The sequence below is a fragment of the Onychostoma macrolepis genome, chromosome 17 (assembly GCF_012432095.1).
Source record: "Onychostoma macrolepis isolate SWU-2019 chromosome 17, ASM1243209v1, whole genome shotgun sequence".
Taxonomy (NCBI): domain Eukaryota; kingdom Metazoa; phylum Chordata; class Actinopteri; order Cypriniformes; family Cyprinidae; genus Onychostoma; species Onychostoma macrolepis.
Window position 1 is genome coordinate 3,834,464 of NC_081171.1, and position 20,508 is coordinate 3,854,971.

The window sequence follows — 20,508 nt, forward strand, 5'->3', positions numbered from 1 at the left end:
CAGATTTAAAATAAATGCCTTGAGTTTCTCAGTGTTAGATGAACAGTGTTCTCTGATCACCATGGCAACACATTCTAAGTGCTATTTCACAGTGAAAACTAACAATGAATAAGCTTCAATTCAAGTGTGCGAGAAAGACTAGAATCACTAGGACTACATATCAATCATAACGATCAGAAGCGTTATAACATGTCTGGCTAGAGTTAACGCTTGTCCAAACATGCCCATACAAGCTCTGCTGACCAATGCCAACTCCAGTGACCAGTATATATAATACTGTATATACTCAAAATTCACTACATAACATAGATAAACAAAATCTAAAGGCGGCCGGTAGATTGCGGATAGTTTTGGCTTATACTACACTCTTAAAAATAGAGAGTTTTAACATCAGTTTCACAGAAGAACCATTTTTGCATTCCCTAAAGAACCTTTCAGTAAATAGTTCTTAAAAGAACCTTTTTTTTTTTCCTAGTATGAAGAACAAATTTATAATATTCTAAAGAACTTTTTGTGGAATGGGTTTTAAAATCCATGGATTTTAAAGGGATAGTTCTCCCAAAAATGTGACCCTGGACAACGAAACCTGTCTTAAGTCGCTGGGGTATATTTGTAGCAATAGCCAAAAATACATTGTATGGGTCAAAATTATCCATTTTTATTTTATGCCAAAAATCATTAGGATATTAAGTAAAGATCATGTTCCATAAAGATATTTAGTGAATTTCCTACTGTAAATGTATCAAAACTTAATTTTTGATCAGTAATATGCATAGCTAATAACTTAATTTGGACAATTTTAAAGGTGATTTTCTCTTTTTTTACACCCTCAGATTCCAGATTTTCAAATAGTTGTATCTCGGCCAAATATTGTCCGATCCTACAAACCATACATCAATGGAAAGATAATTTATTCAGCTTTCAGATGATGTATAAATCTCACTTTTGAAAAATTGACACTTGCTGGTTTTGTGGTCCAGGGTCACAAATAAACATTCTGTCATCATTCACTCACCCTAATGTTGTTCCAAAGCAATAATGAATTTCTTTCTTCTGTTAAACAAAAAAGAAGATATTTTATAGAATGCTGGCAACCAAACTCTCAGAAAAAAAAGGTACAAAAGCTGTCACTGGGCCAGTACCTTTTCAAAAAATACACCTTTTTACCTAAATTGTCCATATTGGTACCTTAAAGGAACATATTAGTACCTCAAGTGTGCATAATAATACCTAAAACATACATTGTACCTTTCGAAAAAAATACCGCACCACAGCCCCAGTGACAGCTTTTGTAAATTTTTTTCTGAGTGCATAGTATGAAGAAAAAATAACTTATGGAAGTCAATGGCTACCAGCAACTTATCAACATTCTTCAAAATATCTTCTTTTTTTGTTTAACAGAAGAAAGAAATTCATATAGGTTTGGAACAAGGGTGAGTAAACGATGACAGAATTTTCATCTTTAGGTGATCCCTTTCAACAATTCCAATGAAGAACTCTTAATTTTAAGAATGTAACCGGCTCAAAATTGCTACATGGTGCTCAATTAATCACACTTTTGGGCAAAATGTTGGCTTAAAGACAACTATGAGAGAGATGTTCACAAAAAAAGATCGAATACTCAAGCTTAACATCTCTTCTACAAGGTCTCCAGAGCGTCACTAACAAATACAACCAAAAGACCAATCCCAACCACGTGCCAGGATGAAACGCCTGCCATTACATTACCATGTTCAGATCATAGTTTAGATCAAACTCTCTCACCTGGCCAGATCTTCTCATTGAAAGACACTGCTCTCCTTCAGGTCAGGTTAAACAGTGCAGTTCCCATCCTCACTGTGTGACTGCCAAAACTCCCATTTTACACCGACTTCTCTCCATTAGGCACAGCTACAGCACCTTACTTACTCACAAGAGCAGTGGGAAGTAAGTGGAAAATGATCATGTTTCTTGGTATAAACATGTGCGTGTTGATTGGCTGAGGGCTGATGTCCATCACCGTGACAACATGCTGCTGGCAACGGCAGCAGCCGGAGAGGAATATACACATAGACAGAAATAGATTTCTGCTCACTCCGGAGCGCCACGATCCCAGCGCAGAGGAAGGGAGGGAAAGCCGGAGGGAATCTGAGACGGAAGATGAACACAGACATAAGAAAGCAAGGACATTAGCTTAGAATATCACACCTGCAGCGCGCCATACTGCTCAATGTGCATGAGCTAAACATAAAGTATGAATGATAAACTAGATTTATACATTTCCTGAAGTGCTTGCATGTGAAGAAAAATGCTGTTAAAGGCTACTAAATGACAATCTACTACACGCCTTCTGTTATCTGATTGATGGTTCACACTTTTTTAGCAAGTAAAAGGCCTTTTAGTATAATTGTAAAAGCTTCTCGCTTCAGCTTGTGGTGCGTCTTCATTCTGTGAAATAAGATTTTTATAAAGTAAACGTAAGAATGACTTTTATATTAGTAACATTTTAAGATGAACACTTAAGCACTGAAGTAACTTAGGTTTACTTGATTATACTTTTTTTTTAATAGAAAAATCATGTTCAAATGTGAGCATCAAATATGATCATCATGCTTTTGAAGAACGTTTATTTGTTCATCTTTGGATTGCATTGCATTATGTTTTAATCATAACACTAAGCATTTAAATATCATGTAAAAGACTTATTATTGGAGATGTACAGTGACAACTGATATTTATATGATTTTATGCAAGTAGTATATTGTCATAAAGATCTCAGTGATTTACAATATAAGCTCTCAGAATTTCATCTCACTTTTTGTCCATTAAAATATCAGCATCAGCAAAACTGGCCACTTTTGGTAATCCACAAGGGAAAAAACTGTACGTTCATCAATAAGCTACTAATAAAATCAACATGACTTTCCACAACTCATGTGATTGGAGACATTCATTCATGTCTATAACATAAAAGTTTAGGTTTCCGTTACAGGTAACATGTTGTTACAAATCACTAACCACAAAATATGAGCAACTTAAAATTTGTTGAGATAACTTAAACTTAATCCAACTTAAGTAAACTAAGCTAAACTTAACTTATAATTTAAAGTCAAGCATGAACACTTACTTTTTTTTTTTAAACCACACATTACTTATTCTAATGTTAAATTTTAAGTTGTGATAACTAATCACAGATTTACAAATAATAAGAAATGGCATGTATCACACTGAATCAAACATAAAATTTTAAAGTAGCAAAACTGTATTTAAAACATACTTTGATAAGCTTCACTTATAACTTTGAAAAATCAACATAAAGGTGTATTGAGTTTATCTACACCTGCATTTCAATGATCATACACAATTTTTTTGTTGCGTTTTTTTTAAATAAAATTTAATTTATTGCCATAATTTTAGAACATCTTATCAATGTTATTTTATTATCATTGATATACTATTATAGTTTTTGTTCATGTTTAGAATTAGATTTTTATATTTTGATGTTTTTTGTCATTTTTATTCGTTTTTGTTTTTTATATGACTATATAGTTTTTATTCATTTTAGTGTTGCCTTTGCTGAAATAAAAAAAAAAAAAAATTATCACCTTTTTTGTTTTAGTTAACTTAGCTTAGTTTACAATTGTAATCAAATACTTAAAGGAATAGTCGTGGTGAGTAACTATAAAGACTAAAAACTTTTTTTATGTAAGGCTGATCTTTAAAAATAATGCATAATGCATCCCGTTATGACATATTATATGATTTGTTAAGCAACCAGAATGACATTTCTGTAAATCTAATAATGTCACTGCATCTAATTGTGTTATACACAGAAAAACTGTCACTGGGGTGGGGGCCTTTCAAAATTTAAGAATATGAACTTTTAAAAAGTACTAATATGTACCATTTAGGAGTAAATAAAGTACAAAGATACTAGCTTTTGATAGTTGGGAGTACCGGCCTAGTGACAGCTTTGTACCTTGTTTTCTGAGACTGAGGCACATGTAGTGCACATGCAAAAAGCAGGACGAAATCCCCTCGCAGACCCCCTCATTCTGTCGTACTACACGTAATGGAAGATTGGCTCTGGAAGCCCAAAGGTCCTTCCTACTTTACCTCCCAGCGGCAGGCTCACCCCACTCAGACCAGACACCCGGACACCTGCCAAAACACACACACATACATTTTGAAAACATGATGAAAGATGGAAAACAGACCAAAAAGGGAATCTCACATATGTGAGGAACCTTGTGTTGCTAATTGTGCATTTTCCCCCTGCAGAGTGAGTTAAAACGGCTGTGATGTTCATAAACAGTGCAGGACTATTCTTGGCACAGCTGCCCTGAATAACTCAGATAGGGAGTTTCTGATATGGGAGCAGTGGCACGTGTGTCTGAATGCAGCATGTGATGCTCTCCGGTTCCAAAGACGGCCATGAGCAGAGCATTATGGGTAACTCAGGCTGCCACACACTGCTCTATTCAAACAAATATGTCTCTGTGTCAAATCTAATTCAAAAGACAGAATACATTTCATTTCCTTCACATTTTATGTAATTTTATCTTAAACGTCAATAAGCTAGTTAAGTAAGACTGTTATAGTTAACTACTGTTAACAAAAACTATTTTAAAATGTTGCACATTTAAATAAAGCTGAAATAAAATATAAAAAATTATAGAATATAAAATTAGATAGAAATGTTGCATTGACAACAAACTGAAATAAAATAAACTGAAGTACTACATTTCCGCAAAAAAATAACACTAAAATAAAATAAATAAAAGCTAAACAGAAATATAAAGAAAAATGTACATACAATTATTAGAACTTAACCTAAAATAGAAAATAAAATGCAATATTTATAAAATATTAAAATATAATTAAAAATCTAAATATTAATAAACACTTTAATAGTATGCAAGTAATCATGTAATAAATAATCATCACTTTGCTTTAAGAAACTACAGAAAATATTGTTTGACGTATATTATTTTAACAATATATATTTTACATTTATTTAAACATTTTGCTCACCTGTTTGTGTGGATATTCTGGAAATATTTAAAAACAGACACTGCAGTTCTAACTAAACAATTTCATTTAAATGTTTATTCATTTCAGAAAATAATTGTGCAAACAAACAAAATATCAGTTTAATACATCTGGCTTCACATGAAGACCTTTCATTTTTTTTAATACAGTGCATGTTTAAGGTGTTTTATTTGCAAGTATATTTTTGATTATAAATATCATTAATGCTAAAAAAAAAAAAGTGTTAATTTAAAAATTCCAAATGTAACTGCATAAAAAACAAACAAACAATAGGTGCAATACATTATACTTGTGCAAAAGTCACCATCATGATAGCAGGTGGTTAACAGAGTGCTGCCATGTGGTTGATGAGGTGTTCAAATGTTTTTTTTTTTTTTTTACAGTTGTTTTAATGTCTGCCAGGCAAAAACTTTCAATTCTGATCATTTATGATCAAAGTAGCAGCACACCTCTCCAGTTTGTGTCCCTACCAGGAGACACTACGCAACAGTAAAACATTGGAATTCATTCATAAAGATGTCAATTTTAAACACATATTATTTTGGTAACTTTATTATTTAAAGTCTCTCTTCAGTCACTATTTTCATTCTTTTTATCTCTGACAATCAAAATGACAAATTTAAAGTTTTTTTCAAAGAAAATAATTTCTTTACATCTTAAAAAGGCTTGAATGAAACTCTGCAAACGAGTCTCCGCCTCCACTCAATCACAGCAGCTCGGACCTGCTCCACGTAATCTGTTCAAAACATTCAAATCTCTCCTCTGTGCCCCTACACCACCTCAGCTGATGATTTTGGTCCATCTTCACCAACAAAACTAAAACCATCATCAGTCAGTTGTCAGCTCCACAGACACAGGAACTCAAATCAACCACATCCACTGCTAAAACTCTCCTCATCTCCTTCTGTCTCCTCACTGAGGCAGAAGTATCTACATTTCTCCACTCCAGCCATCCTACAGCATGCCCTTTAGACCCTATCCCCGCACACCTTCTCCAAGCAATCTCTCCTACACTTCTACCAGCACTTACACATATCATCAACATCTCCTTTTCCCCACTGCATTCAAGCAGGCTCGATAACCCCACTGCTTAAAAAACCTACATTAAACACTGCACTTGTAGAAAGCTACAGACCTGTCTCTCTCCTTCCATTCATAGCTAAAACACTTGAATGAGTAGCTTTCAACCAGATATCATTATTTCTTTCACAGAATAACCAACTGGACCTTAACCAATCAGGTTTCAGAAGTGGCCATTCAACTGACACTGCATTACTGTCAGCCACTGAGGCCTTGCGGATGGTGAAAGCTGAGTGCAAATCATCAGTTCTCATTCTGCTGGATCTATCTGCTGCCTTTGATACTGTGAATCATGTCCACCCTCTCATCACTGGGATTTTACTTCCCTGGTTTGAATCCTCTCTCACAGGTAGGTCTCTCAGGGTGGCCTGTGTCAAAGCACATCAACTGGGCACTGGGGTTCCTCAGGGATCAGTTCTTGGACCCCTCATCTTCTCCATATACACTACATCACTGGAACCCATCATACAGGTACATGATTTCTCCTACCATGCTATGCTGATGCACCCTCAGCACCCTCCTACTTCCACTCACTCTTATGCCTCTACGTCCCCTCCAGAGATCTACAAGTGAGCAATGCCTCGTGGTACCACCACAGAGAGGCACAAAATCACTTTCCAGAACCTTTTCATTCACCGTTCCTTGCTGGTGGAATGATCTTCTCACCCCTATCCGGAATGCTGAAACCCTGACCATTTTCAAGCAACAGCTGAAAACTAATCTCTTTCGTTATCATTTGACTGCATCCAAAAAAAAAAAAACGTTCCTTAATCCCTCCCTGTCTAGCTTGTAGTAATCTGAACAATGTCTGAAATTCTGTATTACAAGCACTTCCTTTGCTTATTTGCCTCTTTCTAATAAATCAATTGTTGTATTCCTCAATTGTAAGTCGATTTGGATAAAAGCATCTGCTAAATGAATAAACGTAAATATAATGTAGATGTAAAGCACGCAAAGAGCGGTCCCCTTATAATCACTAAAAAGGTGTCACTCATCTAAGTTCATCGCAATCTCACAAAACTCATTTATAATCAATGAAGCTCTACACTGCACAATTAATCTCTTATTTACATCGCATCTACTATTTTCTTTGTTATAATGAGGTGATTGGTTACATGTTTGTGACAGTAGGAAACAATGGTGCTTTCAAACCGCATTTTTGAGACTGTCTTTGGTACACCAACGTTTTAAGGAGAAAATGCTTAGTAATGTTGTTGACTGATGAATTTGCACATGGTTTGTCTTTAAGCATATGAAAAACACCAGACAGACATGTAAACAAAGTTAAAAACTTGATTGTCACCATAGGGTGTCTTTAAATGTAAAATGTGTGGATAAAAACCCCATAGTGCCTTCAATCATGAAATACTTCATTATTTCTAAAGGCAGCAGCTAACTGTGGCGCCATCCTCTGGCTACACCGCACCAGTCAGTCGCAGGGTCCAAGCCCAGGAGCAAGGCATCTGGCCGGGGGCCAGTTGGGGCAGATGAACCTTTAGACCAGTGGGTTTCATGGACTCCCACAAGAGGGACTGATATCCAAGCAGCACCACCTGATACGGAAATTAGGTGTGAAACAAGAAAAATGTCTTCAAACTTCTGCATAAACCAGTTCTGAATAATTATTCAACCCTTCACTAAGCTCTGCCCCTACTGTTGTTAATGCAGATGTCACTAGAATGTCCCATAGGTTGGCTGTATTTAAATGTATTTCCATATGAGCTTCACATGCTATTACAGATACAAATTCAACATTCAACAATATCATATAATAAATACAATTACAATAAATAAAAATATTTTTATCTTAAATGTACATTTAATAAAACCTTTTTCTGGGTCTATCTCACAAAATAAGTTCTTCAAAGTTTGCCCTGAAAAAAATCTTTGTAATAGAAATGAAACTGAGATTTGTGCTTTATCTACTATTTCCTTAAAAAAAAAAAAAAAACATAAAATGCATAGGAATTTGATAAAAACTGTGAGACTGAATCAGAATCAGGACAAACACTTCTCAAACTTATACTACCATTAAAAACAGTGGGGTTGAGAAGATTTTTCAATGTTTGATGCTCAACAATAATCTTTTTTTCAGGATGTTTTCATGCATAGAAAGTAGAAAAAAAAACTGCAGTTATTTGAAATAGAAATCTTGGTATATTACAAATGTCTTTACTGTCACTTTTGTTCAATTTAATGTGTCTTGCTGAATAAAAGTAATCATTTCTTTAAAAAAAAAAAACTGTTGCTAAGGTGGGGCTGGTTGCCAGAGTCAACAATCAATTATTCGATAAGTGTTTCTTTTTAATATCCATACCTGCATCTTGGATGATGATACAACTGGGTCGCTTAGAACAATATAGCCATCAGTGGGCCATGAAAGGAAAATAGCATAGATTGCGTTCTTCTGATTCCACGTATACCTGTTAGGACAAAACAAAACCATACTTTTATTTAAAAGCAGATAAAGGTGAAAAAATAAAGCATGAAATGAAACACAAGGCTTTGGCAAACAGACCTTTGCTCAGTATGTAACAGCACATGAAAGATAATTGAAAATGTAACTGACCAGACTCCAGGAGTGACCGTGTCGTTCTGAACTCTCCATGCGCTGCTGTTGTAAATGGCCTCTCCATTCACCTTGAGCCACTGGCCCATCTGTCGCAGACGCTCCTCAAAGATGGGCACGATGCGACCGTCGTGTGTGGGACCCACGTTCAACAGCATATTCCCCCCGCAGGACACGGTCTCAACAAGAGACTGGAAGACAAACAGAGGACTTCTCAATGCTCAGGTTGTGCATAAATACAGTGCAGTTTAAAGGTTTGGGATCAGTGAGATTTATTTTTATTTTATTGTTATACAGTAAAGACATTCATAATGTTACAAAAGATTTCTATTTTAACATCATCAAAGAATCCTGAAACTGTATCAAATATTATTAAGCAGCACAACTATTTGTTGAACAGCAAATCAGCATATCAGAATGATTTCTCAGACTGGAGTAATGATGTTGAAAATTCAGCTTTGCATCACAGGAATAAATTATATTTTAAAATATATTCAAATAGAAAACAATTATTTTAAATTCTAAAATTATTACTGTTTTACAGTATTTTTGATCAAATAAATGCAGCCTTGGTGAGCAAAAAAGACCCAAAGCTTTGAACATTAGCGTATTTTCTAAACTATGGGAATTCACTTTCTAACCTTTTATTTCGTTTTAAAAATCATATAAAAACTAGATTTTTATACTGTCATAATAGATAAAACCATGTCACAGAAGTCTTAATGATATTTTGATGCCTACAATATACTCACAAGCCGTTGAAGTATAAGCAATAATAATAATGTTGCTTGTGGTTTCTAATAATAATAATCACACAAATTTTACTCTCTTATTGTCCTTGTAGTGCCTCTTACAGCATGTGACAAAAAAATGACCTCAACTGTACTAATTAATTTCCTCAATACATCACAATTACATATGGATCCAGGCATTAAAAATTCAAATGTACTGTAGATCAAGAAAGACATTGCTTGCTGATGCATTCTTCATGTGTAAGTCACTTGTTCACAAGCGTCTAAATCAATGTAAACGTAAACTCACTGCTATCAGCTGTTCAATAGTGAGGTAATCGCTGAGTTTGGCATCTCTCCTGTAGCCCCATGACTTCTGGTCAATGGTCATGCAGTTCTCCCACTTGTGTTTCAGCAGGTGTCCGGGGTTGTAGCGATCTGAGCAGGTGTAATATCCACCATGGTTACATATAGTGCCATATCCCCAGCGGTCATTGGTCACAACAGTGTTACGCACAGGGCTGAAAACACACATTAGCCATCAGTTAGGCTACATGACAGCAAAGTCACTCTCACTTTGTATATTTACAAAGCAAAATCCAAGATAAATTCACAATTGAGGATTTTTTAGTTTAGTTTCCAGTTCATCTACATGCTTGTGTACTCTTGTTGACTAGCTTGCTGTAACTACACTATTCTGCATTGTGCTCCAAAAATAGCCATGTATTCTAACAAAATAATAATTAAAAAACAAAAACAAATCACAAGCAGCATATAAATCACAGAACACAATGATTTTATAGTAGATGTTTTATCAGTGATCGTTTTAAAAAAGGATAATGTTTTATAAATTTTACATTTTTTTTACATCATCATAAATGGTATTAAAATTGTTGACTTTTGTGGCACTTGCTTTATGAATACAAAAAAAAATAAAAATAAAAATGGAAAAGGCTTAATGGTCTTGAAATAAAATGGGACATTATTGCAAGATACAAAAAAAAAAAAAGTAGTCTTTGATAATGTCTAAATATATATCCAAATATAATGCACAACCTAATAAAAGTCATTCTAAAATTACAATTTATTTAATTACATTTTAAAATTATTATTTTATATAGAAATAAATGGTGCATAATTTAGAGGTGAATATCATCTAGTACCATGAAATCCTCTCAAAAATGTTCACTTTGCAACTTATTGTCTATGGTCTGTTTTGACCAAAAGGGTCACAATTACACCAGAGCATCAGTGGGTTAAAGGAATGAATTAGACTTTGAATTGGATATTTTTCTCTATCTGTTGGCTTCTTGGTTTCAACCTCACTGTGTAACCACAACACTTCTGTACATGTGTCCTTACCTCTGGTTATAAAGCCAGGCGAGGAAGCCTGTGCTGTTCCAGTAAGAGTCAGGTGCATCTCCATCACCATCAGACCACAGCACCTCAGGCTTGTACTTGTTGACGATCTCGTATAGCTCAGGCAGGGTCTTTGTTGTAGGAAACACATTGGTTTTGAAGTGGTTGTCAGCATCTGCTCTGTAGAGAGGGTTAAACCACTCAAATAAAGAGTGGTAGAGACCCAGACGCAAATCACTGTGTGCCCGCAGAGCCGTGGCGATCTCATCCACCAGATCCCGCTTCGGCCCGACATCCACTGCGTTCCACATCCACGAGTACTTCGAGCCCCATAGTGTAAAACCTGAGGCATTGAAACATTTATGGGTGTATCTCACAAAACCATGTTTGGGTTTTCAATTTTTCACTTTAAGAAGACCTCAGCATTATGATATTATTGTCTATTCATGACAAAAAAAGTAAATAAATATCTATTTTAAAAAATATATATATATCTATTTATTTTATTACAGAGGTGTATAATACTTGAGTAATTTTACTTGATTACTTTACTGAAGTATTATTTTGGGGGATTTGTACTTTATTCAAGAACAATTCAAACTGACTACTTGTACTTTTACTTGATTGCATTTCTGAAGAAAAAACAGTACTTTTTACTCCTTACAATTTTATTTAATCTTGAAAAGTACATTACATTTTTATTTTATCTTATGCACATTAAATATGGTAGCGGAGCTCAAGCGGCGTGCCTGATGTGAGAACCAATGATCATTGTTTCATGCATCAAGCACACACATTTCTACTTCATTTATGACTTTCATCAGGTAAATGTCTGGCATTAAAAGTTCACCATCAAATCCGAGGAAGCATATTGAGGTAGCAAAGTTGCATTTTCCCAAAAATTTTTATTCATTATTTGTTCTGTTTTGATAGAGCCATTAGCTGTGTAATATATTAGCTGAATGCACAAGATTGAGTGCAAATAAAAAAAATACCATTAATATTTTTGTGGAAATATTTTCTTAATTAATTAAAAATCTCCAAAAGTGTTTAAATTAGCATTGTTTGTTAAATTAATTGTAATTCATGTTTAACTCTTAGTTTGTGTTCATCTGATAAATGAAAGTCACATGGGATGGCATGAGGGTGGAAAGGATGGAGTTTCCTTTTAATCCCTTTCCCTGTATTTGTATTTGTACTTTACATTAAAATGGCACATAATGCAATGTTAAAGCATTTAAAAATTTTCACTGTATACCTTACATTTTTACACATACATCTGTAGTTTTCTGTAAAAAAGTTTTCTTCACAGGATAACTATGTTGCATTAAAATAAGCACAGTTGACAGATATGCAAAAACGAAATTCAGTGCAGTCGGTGCATTGATTTCTCACAAACCTTCATGATGTTTGGTTGTGAGGACAATATACTTGGCTCCAGACGAGGCAAAAATATCGACCCACTCTTTAGGATCAAAGAATTCAGCCCGGAACTGAGGAGCAAAATCTGCGTAGGTGAAGCCGGGTGGGTAATTCTTCTCCACAAACTTCACATAAGATGGGAGTTTCTGGCCCTGCCAGTACCACCTGTTGGAAAACAAAACTATTAAGTACAGCTAACCTCAAATATATAAACACATAACCAGAGGCGGACCGTAGTGAAGTATGTGTACTCTGCTGTAAGCGTCTGCACTTTATCAGTGTTTTTCTTTAGAAAATTTTACTTCACAACATTCAAGCATAATATTGTACTTTTTACTGCACTACGTTTCATATTAAATATCATTTAATACTTAATTACATTAGAAATCTAGTGCTTTCTTACTTTTACTCAAGTAAAAGTAATTCAAAGTTTTACTTGAGTCCAGGAAAGCACTACATTTGAAATGTTCTTAAGTATTAAAGGTAAAAAACCAACGACTTTTATTTATAAAATGTAGTGCAGTAAAAAGTAAGACATTATGCTTTGGTAAGTAAAAGTTTTCCAAAGAAAAACACTCTGATAAAGTACAGATACTTTTAAAATTGTGACCCTGGACCACAAAACCAGTCTTAAGTCGCTGGGGTATATTTGTAGCAATAGCCAAAAATACATTGTATGGGTCAAAATTATCCATTTTTCTTTTATGACAAAAATCATGAGGATATTAAGTAAAGATCATGTTTCATGAAGATATTTAGTGAATTTCTTACCGTAAATATATAAAAACTTAATTTATGATCAGTAATATGCATAGCTAAGAACTTAATTTGGACAACTTTAAAGGTGATTTTCTCAGTATTTAGATTTTTTTGCACCCTCAGATTCCAGATTTTCAAATAGTTGTATCTCAGCCAAATATTGTCTGATCCTAACAAACCATACATCAATGGAAAGCTTATTTATTTATCTTTCAGATGGTGCAGAAAACTCAATTTCGAAAAATGCACACTTATGACTGGTTTTGTGGTCCAGGGTCACAATTTACTTGAGTAAAGTAAAAATACTAAACATTGACAAAGTGACCAACCTCCACTGAAACGGCTCCTTTTCATAATGGTGTACCTGTCAAGGCTATTTAACTTGAATTAAAAAGGAAAATTATTGTTTGATTACAGAAAACTAAGCTTACTTTGTAGGACCATTTGGATGCTTTGCATTCTGATATTATTTTAATGAATTTTATGCACAATATAACACATAAAATCTATTTTTTACTACTATAACAAGGCAAAACGTATTTCACACATCATTAGTATTTAACTTTTTAAAATATTTTATTAGTTTTTTGCAAAAAAAAAAAAAAATCTAAAGTAAAATGTCTACAGGGGGCATATGGAAATGTTTAACCTCATTATCACAATGAGATATACTGTATTTCTTTCTCCTTACAAAATAGTACAGTACCGCAGTACAGTAAAATATCAGATAGTAAAACTTTAATACGCCATATTGAAACTGATTTGAACCATTTACTGGGTTATTTACATAGTAATCAAGGGTATTTCAGACAGTACCCTGGTGTTGTGTTGCTTCTTGTGCTTTTTGTTAGTGTCAGTCACATTGTATTAGTGCTGATGCTTTTTTTTGCACTTACCAGAACCATTCACTGCCATAGCTGGGAACTGAAAACACTCCCCAGTGAATGAATATGCCGAATTTGGCTTGATCGAACCATTCCGGTAGAGGTCTTGAATCAATGGATTCCCACGTAGGCTGGTATTGACCAACACAGCGGCCAATCAAGAGTAAATAAAGGGGGAAAACGCTCCACTGATACATTGTGCTTCTGCTGTCCGTTATTCACAGTAATCATATGGGAGCTGTTTCAAATCACATGATGTTGATATCTACATAAACACGTGATTTGTTACACATTTATCAAATGACAAAAAAAAACAAAAAACGTTTCAAAAACAGAAACTGCAGAAGTAGTTTTGAATCCGGGAAACAAACAAGCCTGCGTCAAGACTTGGTTTATGAATATTAATTACGTATCACGACGTTCGCCGAGTAGTTCTAAATGATGATTGGCTGAACGGCAGCAACGCTGTCTGACCTAATTAATATTCATGATATACTCCTTCGCCGTGGTCAAATTTACCGTCACATCCGGTTCTGCTGTTTTGTTTATATATCGGATCCATGTGGACTGTCGTTTCAGACGAGCTAAAAAATATAAACCCATGCAAGGATATATCGACTGTCACTGTCATATATCTGCCGAGGATTTTGACAGCGTAAGAGTTTTATAGGTGCAAGGTTCATTCAGTAATACTATGAAACTGAAACCTTCTGAGGAGTTCTTTAATGATTGTGTTTTATATTTTAGGACATTGATGATGTTATTCAGGAGTCTAAAAAGGTAGTGTGTTAATCTGCATTCCCTTTCAGTATGCTGTCATATTAAGAGTGCAATAATATTGATTGTTTCATTTTTAGGCCGGGCTTGTTGCCCTTCTTGCAGTAGCAGAGCATGCTGGTGAATTTGAGAAAATTATACAGCTCTCACAAAGGTATATCTGATATCTTACTACACCATATTTTTAGCAAACCATATATTAAATAGCTTTAATGTTCTGTAGGTTCCCAGGATTTGTTATGCCATGTCTTGGAGTTCATCCTGTCCAAGATCCAGCACAACCCAGGGGTGCCTTACCTGAGGTCTGAAATATGTGCATATAAAGATATATTTATTTCATTTACTGTTTTAGAGCTGACACAGTTTACCTTTTTTTCTGCCCTACAGGATCTAGACGCGGCATTACCACTGATCGACAAATACAAAGAGCACATTGTGGCTATTGGTGAGGTTAGACATATATTGTACCTCTAACTAGTTGTTCTTGTGGGTTATAGGTAGAGAATGGACTGTAGATAGGGGCTATACAGCTATGTGGACTTAATCCCTTAAAGGAATAGTTCACCAAAAAATGTAATTTTGCTGACAATTCACCCTTAGGACATCCAAGATGTCCAGTAGAGAATGAGTTTTTCTTCATTCGGAACAGATATGGAGAAATTTAGCATTACATCACTTGCTCACCAATGGATCCTCTACTGTCAGTCCAGATTATTAGTGTTATGAAGTCTTCATGAATGTGTATCATCACATACAGGTCGGTCTGGATTTCACACCACGTGTAGTCAACAATGATGCTGGGAAAGATGGTCAGAGACAGGTGCTCATTCGACAGGCTGAGATCGCAAAACAGTTGAATCTGCCTCTGTATGTGTCGCTCTTCCAGATGTGTATTTTTGTGGTAATAATATTACGATCTTTCATATAGCACTGCATTTTATCTATTAGGAATGTACACTCAAGATCTGCTGGAAGACCAACCATCCATCTTCTGAAGGAGTTGGGTATGCATGCATTGACAAAGTGTTTATTGATAAATTGTTTGCTTTTCATGATTATGCCATTTCAATCAGGTGTAGAGAATGCACTTCTTCATGCATTTGACGGAAAACCTTCAGTTGCGATGGAGGGTGTAAAAGCTGGTTATTTTTTCTCAATACCTCCATCCATTGTCAGAAGTGATCAGGTAAATCTAACCTACGTTTAATAACATTTGACTTCTCATGCCAGTATTTACAAGGTCTGTTTACAGTATGTGCTCCACTAACAGACATTCTACCAATCAGAAATAAACTATAATATCAAATTAAAACTCTTATATTTGAGCTTCAGACATTCTCTCAACCAAATTAACCAAGTTTTTGATTTTAGTTTGGTTAATTAGTGCACATATGTATATATAAATTACAAAAAGCAAAGATGTAAAAAGGAGCTTTTACAAGAAAATCTCCTGATAAAGTGTGTCCAAACTTGTAACTGGGAGAGTATATCTGTTTGTGTAAAATCTATACAATTAAATACAATTTATTAGTCACACATCACATGTTTGTTCACTTTTTTATAAGAAGCAGAAGCTGGTGAAGCAGGTTCCTCTGGAGAGCATGTGTTTAGAGACGGATTCTCCTGCACTCGGGCCTGAAAAACAGGTGCAGTGGATTTGTTTTTTTGTCATAAACATGAAATATTTCTGAAATGTATTTACATCTGTGTTTTTACTTTAGGTGAGGAATGTACCAAGGAATATCAGCATCAGTGCAGAATATATTGCCAAAATCAAAGGTGTTCCCTTGGAGAAGGTCGTGGAAGTCACTACCCAGAATGCCCTGCGTCTCTTCCCCAAATTAAAAACATTTATCAAAGCTTGACATTAAAAGGTCTTCTGCAAAGCTGCTGTTTTTAACAAACGTGTTTTGTTGTGCAACAAACTGTGATCAAGAATTTTTTTAATAGAGCATGCTGGGTTTGTTCCTTTCAATTTTGAGCACAGTGCTTGATAAATAATATACTGACAAATGTCACCGCTTGTCTAAAAATAGATAAAACATTGCTTTTTGAACACATCTTTATCATGTCATTGTGTCATGCACAGAATGTGTGCCGAAAAAATATATGTGACCTTGGACCACAAAACCAGCAAGTGTCAATTTTTCAAAATTGAGATTTCTACATCATCTGAAAGCTGAATAAATAATCTTTCCATTGATGTATGGTTTGTTAGGATCAGACAATATTTGGCTGAGATACAACTATTTGAAAATCTGGAATCTGAGGGTGCAAAAAAATCAAAATACTGAGAAAATCACCTTTAAAGTTGTCCAAATGAAGTTCTTAGCTATGCATATTACTGATCAAAAATTAAGTTTTGATATATTTACAGTAGGACATTCACTAAATATCTTCATGGAACATGATCTTTACTTAATATCCTAATGATTTTTGGCATAAAAGAAAAAATGATAATTTTGACTTATACAATGTATTTTTGGCTATTTCTAAAAATATATCCCAGCGACTTAAGACTGGTTTTGTGGTCCAGGGTCACATATGTTCTGAAGTTTATATTCATACATACAGTACATTCAACCTCTATAGATTAATATAATGAGAAGCTAAAATCCCATGTTAGTCCATTGGGTCCTGGCACTGGAAGCAAAAAGCCGCGTCATCTGTGTGTGTCTCTGTCTGAATGGTGATATTGCTGAATCCATAGTGTGTCTGGAGCAGTCTGGTCATGTCCATCAGCACAGTCTGTGGGTTGGTTTGCTCATCTGAAAAATAAACCATTCATTTGGGTTAAAAATACAGCGTAAGCGGACCAGATTTCTGATCATAGAAACCAGAATTTCCTAGGCCAGTGGTCAAAATATTGAGATTTTAATTTGTATTATCTATGATTAATAAAACTAAAAAAATATTTTTTTGTTGTAATTTTGGGTTCATTATATTTATTATTATTATTAATTATGATGATAAATGGACCCCAACTGGTTTTATTACAATTCACCAAAATAACACTATGAATAGTAGACAAATGGCAAACAGATCAAAGACTGTGTGTAGATTTGACTCCGCTCACTGATAGCAGAGTGTCTTTCACTGAGTCAAAGTCAACACCACACGGGACTCCTTCAGATAAAACAACAACATTCAGCTTGTGTTTAAAACATCTGGGCAGTTGCATCGACAGATCAATCAATCACTTGCCTTCCATGAGTATTTTGAAGATGTCTTTCAGGATGGTGAATGTTGTTCCAAGCACAAATAATGAAAACAGAAAAGTACAAACAGGATCTGCTATCTTCCATTCAGGCTGTTGGTTTGGAGAGAGGAACAAACATTTAAATCGCATTCAAAAATGTAAAAATGTCATGCATTAGATCTGAGTTTCCTGGAAACCCGTTTCTGCTACATAATAAAAATAAATGTAATTGCGACTTTTTATATCATTGTTCTATTTTTCTCCCAATTCTGAGTTTGTCTCACAATCCCCCCCCCCCACCCCCATCCAGAAAAAAAAAATAAATCATAATTGTGAGATGAACTCAAAAGTGTGAAATAAAATAAAAAAAACTGCATTTGTTTTTTGTTTTTTTTTTTTAATTCTGTGGCAAAAACTGGCTTCCATAGTTTCCCAAACTGATGTTAGCTTAAAAGCTAATAATTAAATAAAATGTCAAAATGAAATATATTTTAAATAAAACATAAAAAAATATTAAAACATAATAAGTTTTTATTAGTTTACCTGTATGTAATGTAGGCTAATTGACATCAGAGAACCATGAAAATGTTAAGTGTTGTTAAATGATTAAAATATTAACATAAAATCTCAGGTAAATATTTCAGGCTAAAGAGGTTTGGCTGACAAAATGTTTGGGAATCCCTGCATTAAATAATGAAATATAAAAGCAAGTGGTGTTTATTCGACACAAATTGTTTTAGTTAATGGATCAAGTTAATATTTAATGTGATGATCTGTGTGAACTTGAGGAGGAATCAAAAACCAAACGAGCTGATTCAAACGCACTGAGCACAAATGATGAAGAAAAGTGACGTTGAGGTGAAAAGATCCAGCAGCATTTGAGACAACTGATCTGATGAATCACATTCACACATTTGTAAGTGTGACTAAGCGTCCATACAAGTGAAATTCGGAGTACTTTTGTATATGCCAATAACAGTAATGTGCAAACCCTGAAGTAGATGATGGAGGCCGCCAGCAACACACCCAAACTCTGCAGTAAATCTCCCAGCACGTGAATGAACGCGGCTCTCACGCTGGTGCTCCTGTGCTCTTCTGTGAGGCCGTGACGGACCGGAGACTGATGGAGAATGAAAGCCAAGCTGATGGAAACACACATCAAACACTGAACAAGAAGATGCCATTTCCCAACAAACGCTACTAATGAAATCAAATAGCATCACTCACAAGATGTTAAGCGCTACAGCACATGCAGCTGTGATCATCATCACGTCACTGCGTATCTCATAATCATCACCGATGATCCTCTGAACAGCAAAGAGAACAAGAACCACCGTCACAGTCCAGACGGACAGAACAGACAGAAGAGCCCCTAAAACCTCTGGACAAAACAAACGACAGAAACACTGTGGCAAAAGTTTGAATCATTAAGATTTTTTAGTGTTTTTGGCTGCAATTATCTGATCAAAAATACAGTAATAATTTTGTGAAATATTACTACAAAACAGTTTAAAAGAACTGTTTTCTGTGCAAATATATTTTAAAATGATCCTTCAGAAATCATTCTAATATACTGATTTGCCGCACGAGACTCATTTCTGATTATTATCAATGTTGAAATCATTTGTGCTGCTTCATATTTTTGTGGAACAATTGATACAGAATTAAGAAAATAAATAGTTTTATTCAGCAAGGACAGATTAAATAGATCAAAATGACAGGAAAGAAACTGATAATGTTACAATAGATTTTTAACTTGAATAAACACTGTTCTTTTGAACTTTATATTCATCAAAAAATCCTGAAAAAAAAAATTGTATCACCTTTTCCACAAAAACATTAAATGGCAAAAACACTGATAATAATAATCATGTTTCTTGAGCAGCAATTTAAATGACATTTTAGCAAAAAAAGTCTATTTTAAATTCTAATAATAATTAAAAATTTTACTGTTTTTAGTGCATTTTTAATAATAATAATAAAAAAAGTAGCCTGGGTGAGCATAAAAGTATTCTTAGTATGTGCATATAAATACACACACACACACACACCTGATCGATGCCATCCAAAGGTCAGATGTTTGGACGGCGGCCTGGAGGAAACCCACAATGAGAAGAGACTGACCGAAATGCTGCCAAAGTCAGTGAGAAGATGTGCAGCATCGGTCATTATAGCGAGACCACCTGCGAGAGCAGAGCGTCAACACAAGTCTCAAATGCAAGTTACAGTAAGTTCATGTCCATTTTGTTTGTCAACTGTACTTTTCCTTTAAACGGAGCATGTCCTTTTATTCTCACCAAGGACTTCCCCGATCATGTGATGAGTAACTTCCTCCGGGCCTGTGTTTTGCCTTGCTGCTTTTCTTTCAGGTTGTGACAATAAAACACTCGAGTGTCATGTTTACACTCAAACTGAGTGCTGACGTATTCATCCTCTGAATTTTCCAGAAGACTAAAGAAACAGAATGAAGAAATCTAGATCAAACACTTCAAACAGTCAGATTGATTAACTGAATTTGAGACTTACCCCAAAAGTTCAAGTGAGTCCGTCAAGGTCTTGTCCTGTTTGTTCAGCTGGACCTTCTCCAAATTCATCATGGAGACAATTTACAAAAAAAAAATCCTTTCAATAAATAGTGCTCGTAATTACAGGACAGATTATATTCTCAAGAGGAGAAGCCATATGCTGTTTCACACG

General features: G+C 34.8%; 4 protein-coding genes across 8 annotated transcripts in view; 1 reads left to right on the forward strand and 3 right to left on the reverse strand.

The window, feature by feature from the left end:
* The window catches only part of hivep2b (HIVEP zinc finger 2b), a 21,274-nt gene extending 17,184 nt beyond the window's left edge, over positions 1-4,090 (reverse strand). For all 3 annotated transcript variants that reach the window (XM_058749236.1, XM_058749238.1, XM_058749235.1), the window contains exons 1-2: positions 3,959-4,090; positions 1,765-2,127 (exon numbers count right to left, since the gene is read on the reverse strand). The gene's annotated coding sequence lies outside the window, so the exon portion shown is untranslated. The remainder of the gene's footprint in view (positions 1-1,764; positions 2,128-3,958) is intronic.
* fuca2 (alpha-L-fucosidase 2) lies at positions 3,995-14,209 on the reverse strand. Of its 2 annotated transcripts, none has more exons than XM_058749241.1 (7): positions 13,848-14,209; positions 12,170-12,357; positions 10,774-11,113; positions 9,722-9,932; positions 8,681-8,871; positions 8,429-8,534; positions 3,995-4,140 (listed from the first exon to the last, which is right to left on the reverse strand). In XM_058749241.1, exons 1-7 carry the CDS (start codon positions 14,030-14,032, stop codon positions 4,120-4,122), a joined length of 1,242 nt encoding a protein of 413 aa, XP_058605224.1. In that variant the 5' UTR covers positions 14,033-14,209; the 3' UTR covers positions 3,995-4,119. The 2 variants fall into 2 exon arrangements, with proteins under 2 accessions (XP_058605224.1, XP_058605222.1); XM_058749239.1 differs by lacking the exon at positions 3,995-4,140 and adding an exon at positions 5,115-7,664.
* Positions 14,210-14,339: 130 nt separating this feature from the next.
* LOC131523446 (putative deoxyribonuclease TATDN3) lies at positions 14,340-17,151 on the forward strand. Of its 2 annotated transcripts, none has more exons than XM_058749835.1 (10): positions 14,340-14,490; positions 14,583-14,615; positions 14,693-14,766; positions 14,836-14,914; positions 15,000-15,062; positions 15,370-15,479; positions 15,561-15,616; positions 15,686-15,798; positions 16,178-16,258; positions 16,334-17,151. In XM_058749835.1, exons 1-10 carry the CDS (start codon positions 14,437-14,439, stop codon positions 16,475-16,477), a joined length of 807 nt encoding a protein of 268 aa, XP_058605818.1. In that variant the 5' UTR covers positions 14,340-14,436; the 3' UTR covers positions 16,478-17,151. The 2 variants fall into 2 exon arrangements, with proteins under 2 accessions (XP_058605818.1, XP_058605819.1); XM_058749836.1 differs by having other exon boundaries at positions 16,181-16,258; positions 16,334-17,149.
* An 83-nt stretch (positions 17,152-17,234) lies between these two features.
* LOC131523447 (proton-coupled zinc antiporter SLC30A2-like) lies at positions 17,235-19,995 on the reverse strand. Its single transcript, XM_058749837.1, has 5 exons — positions 19,863-19,995; positions 19,039-19,192; positions 18,803-18,953; positions 17,817-17,922; positions 17,235-17,380 (listed from the first exon to the last, which is right to left on the reverse strand). The coding sequence occupies exons 1-5, from the start codon at positions 19,978-19,980 to the stop codon at positions 17,235-17,237; spliced, it is 675 nt and encodes a 224-aa protein (XP_058605820.1). The 5' UTR covers positions 19,981-19,995.
* Between the last annotated feature and the right edge of the window lie 513 nt (positions 19,996-20,508).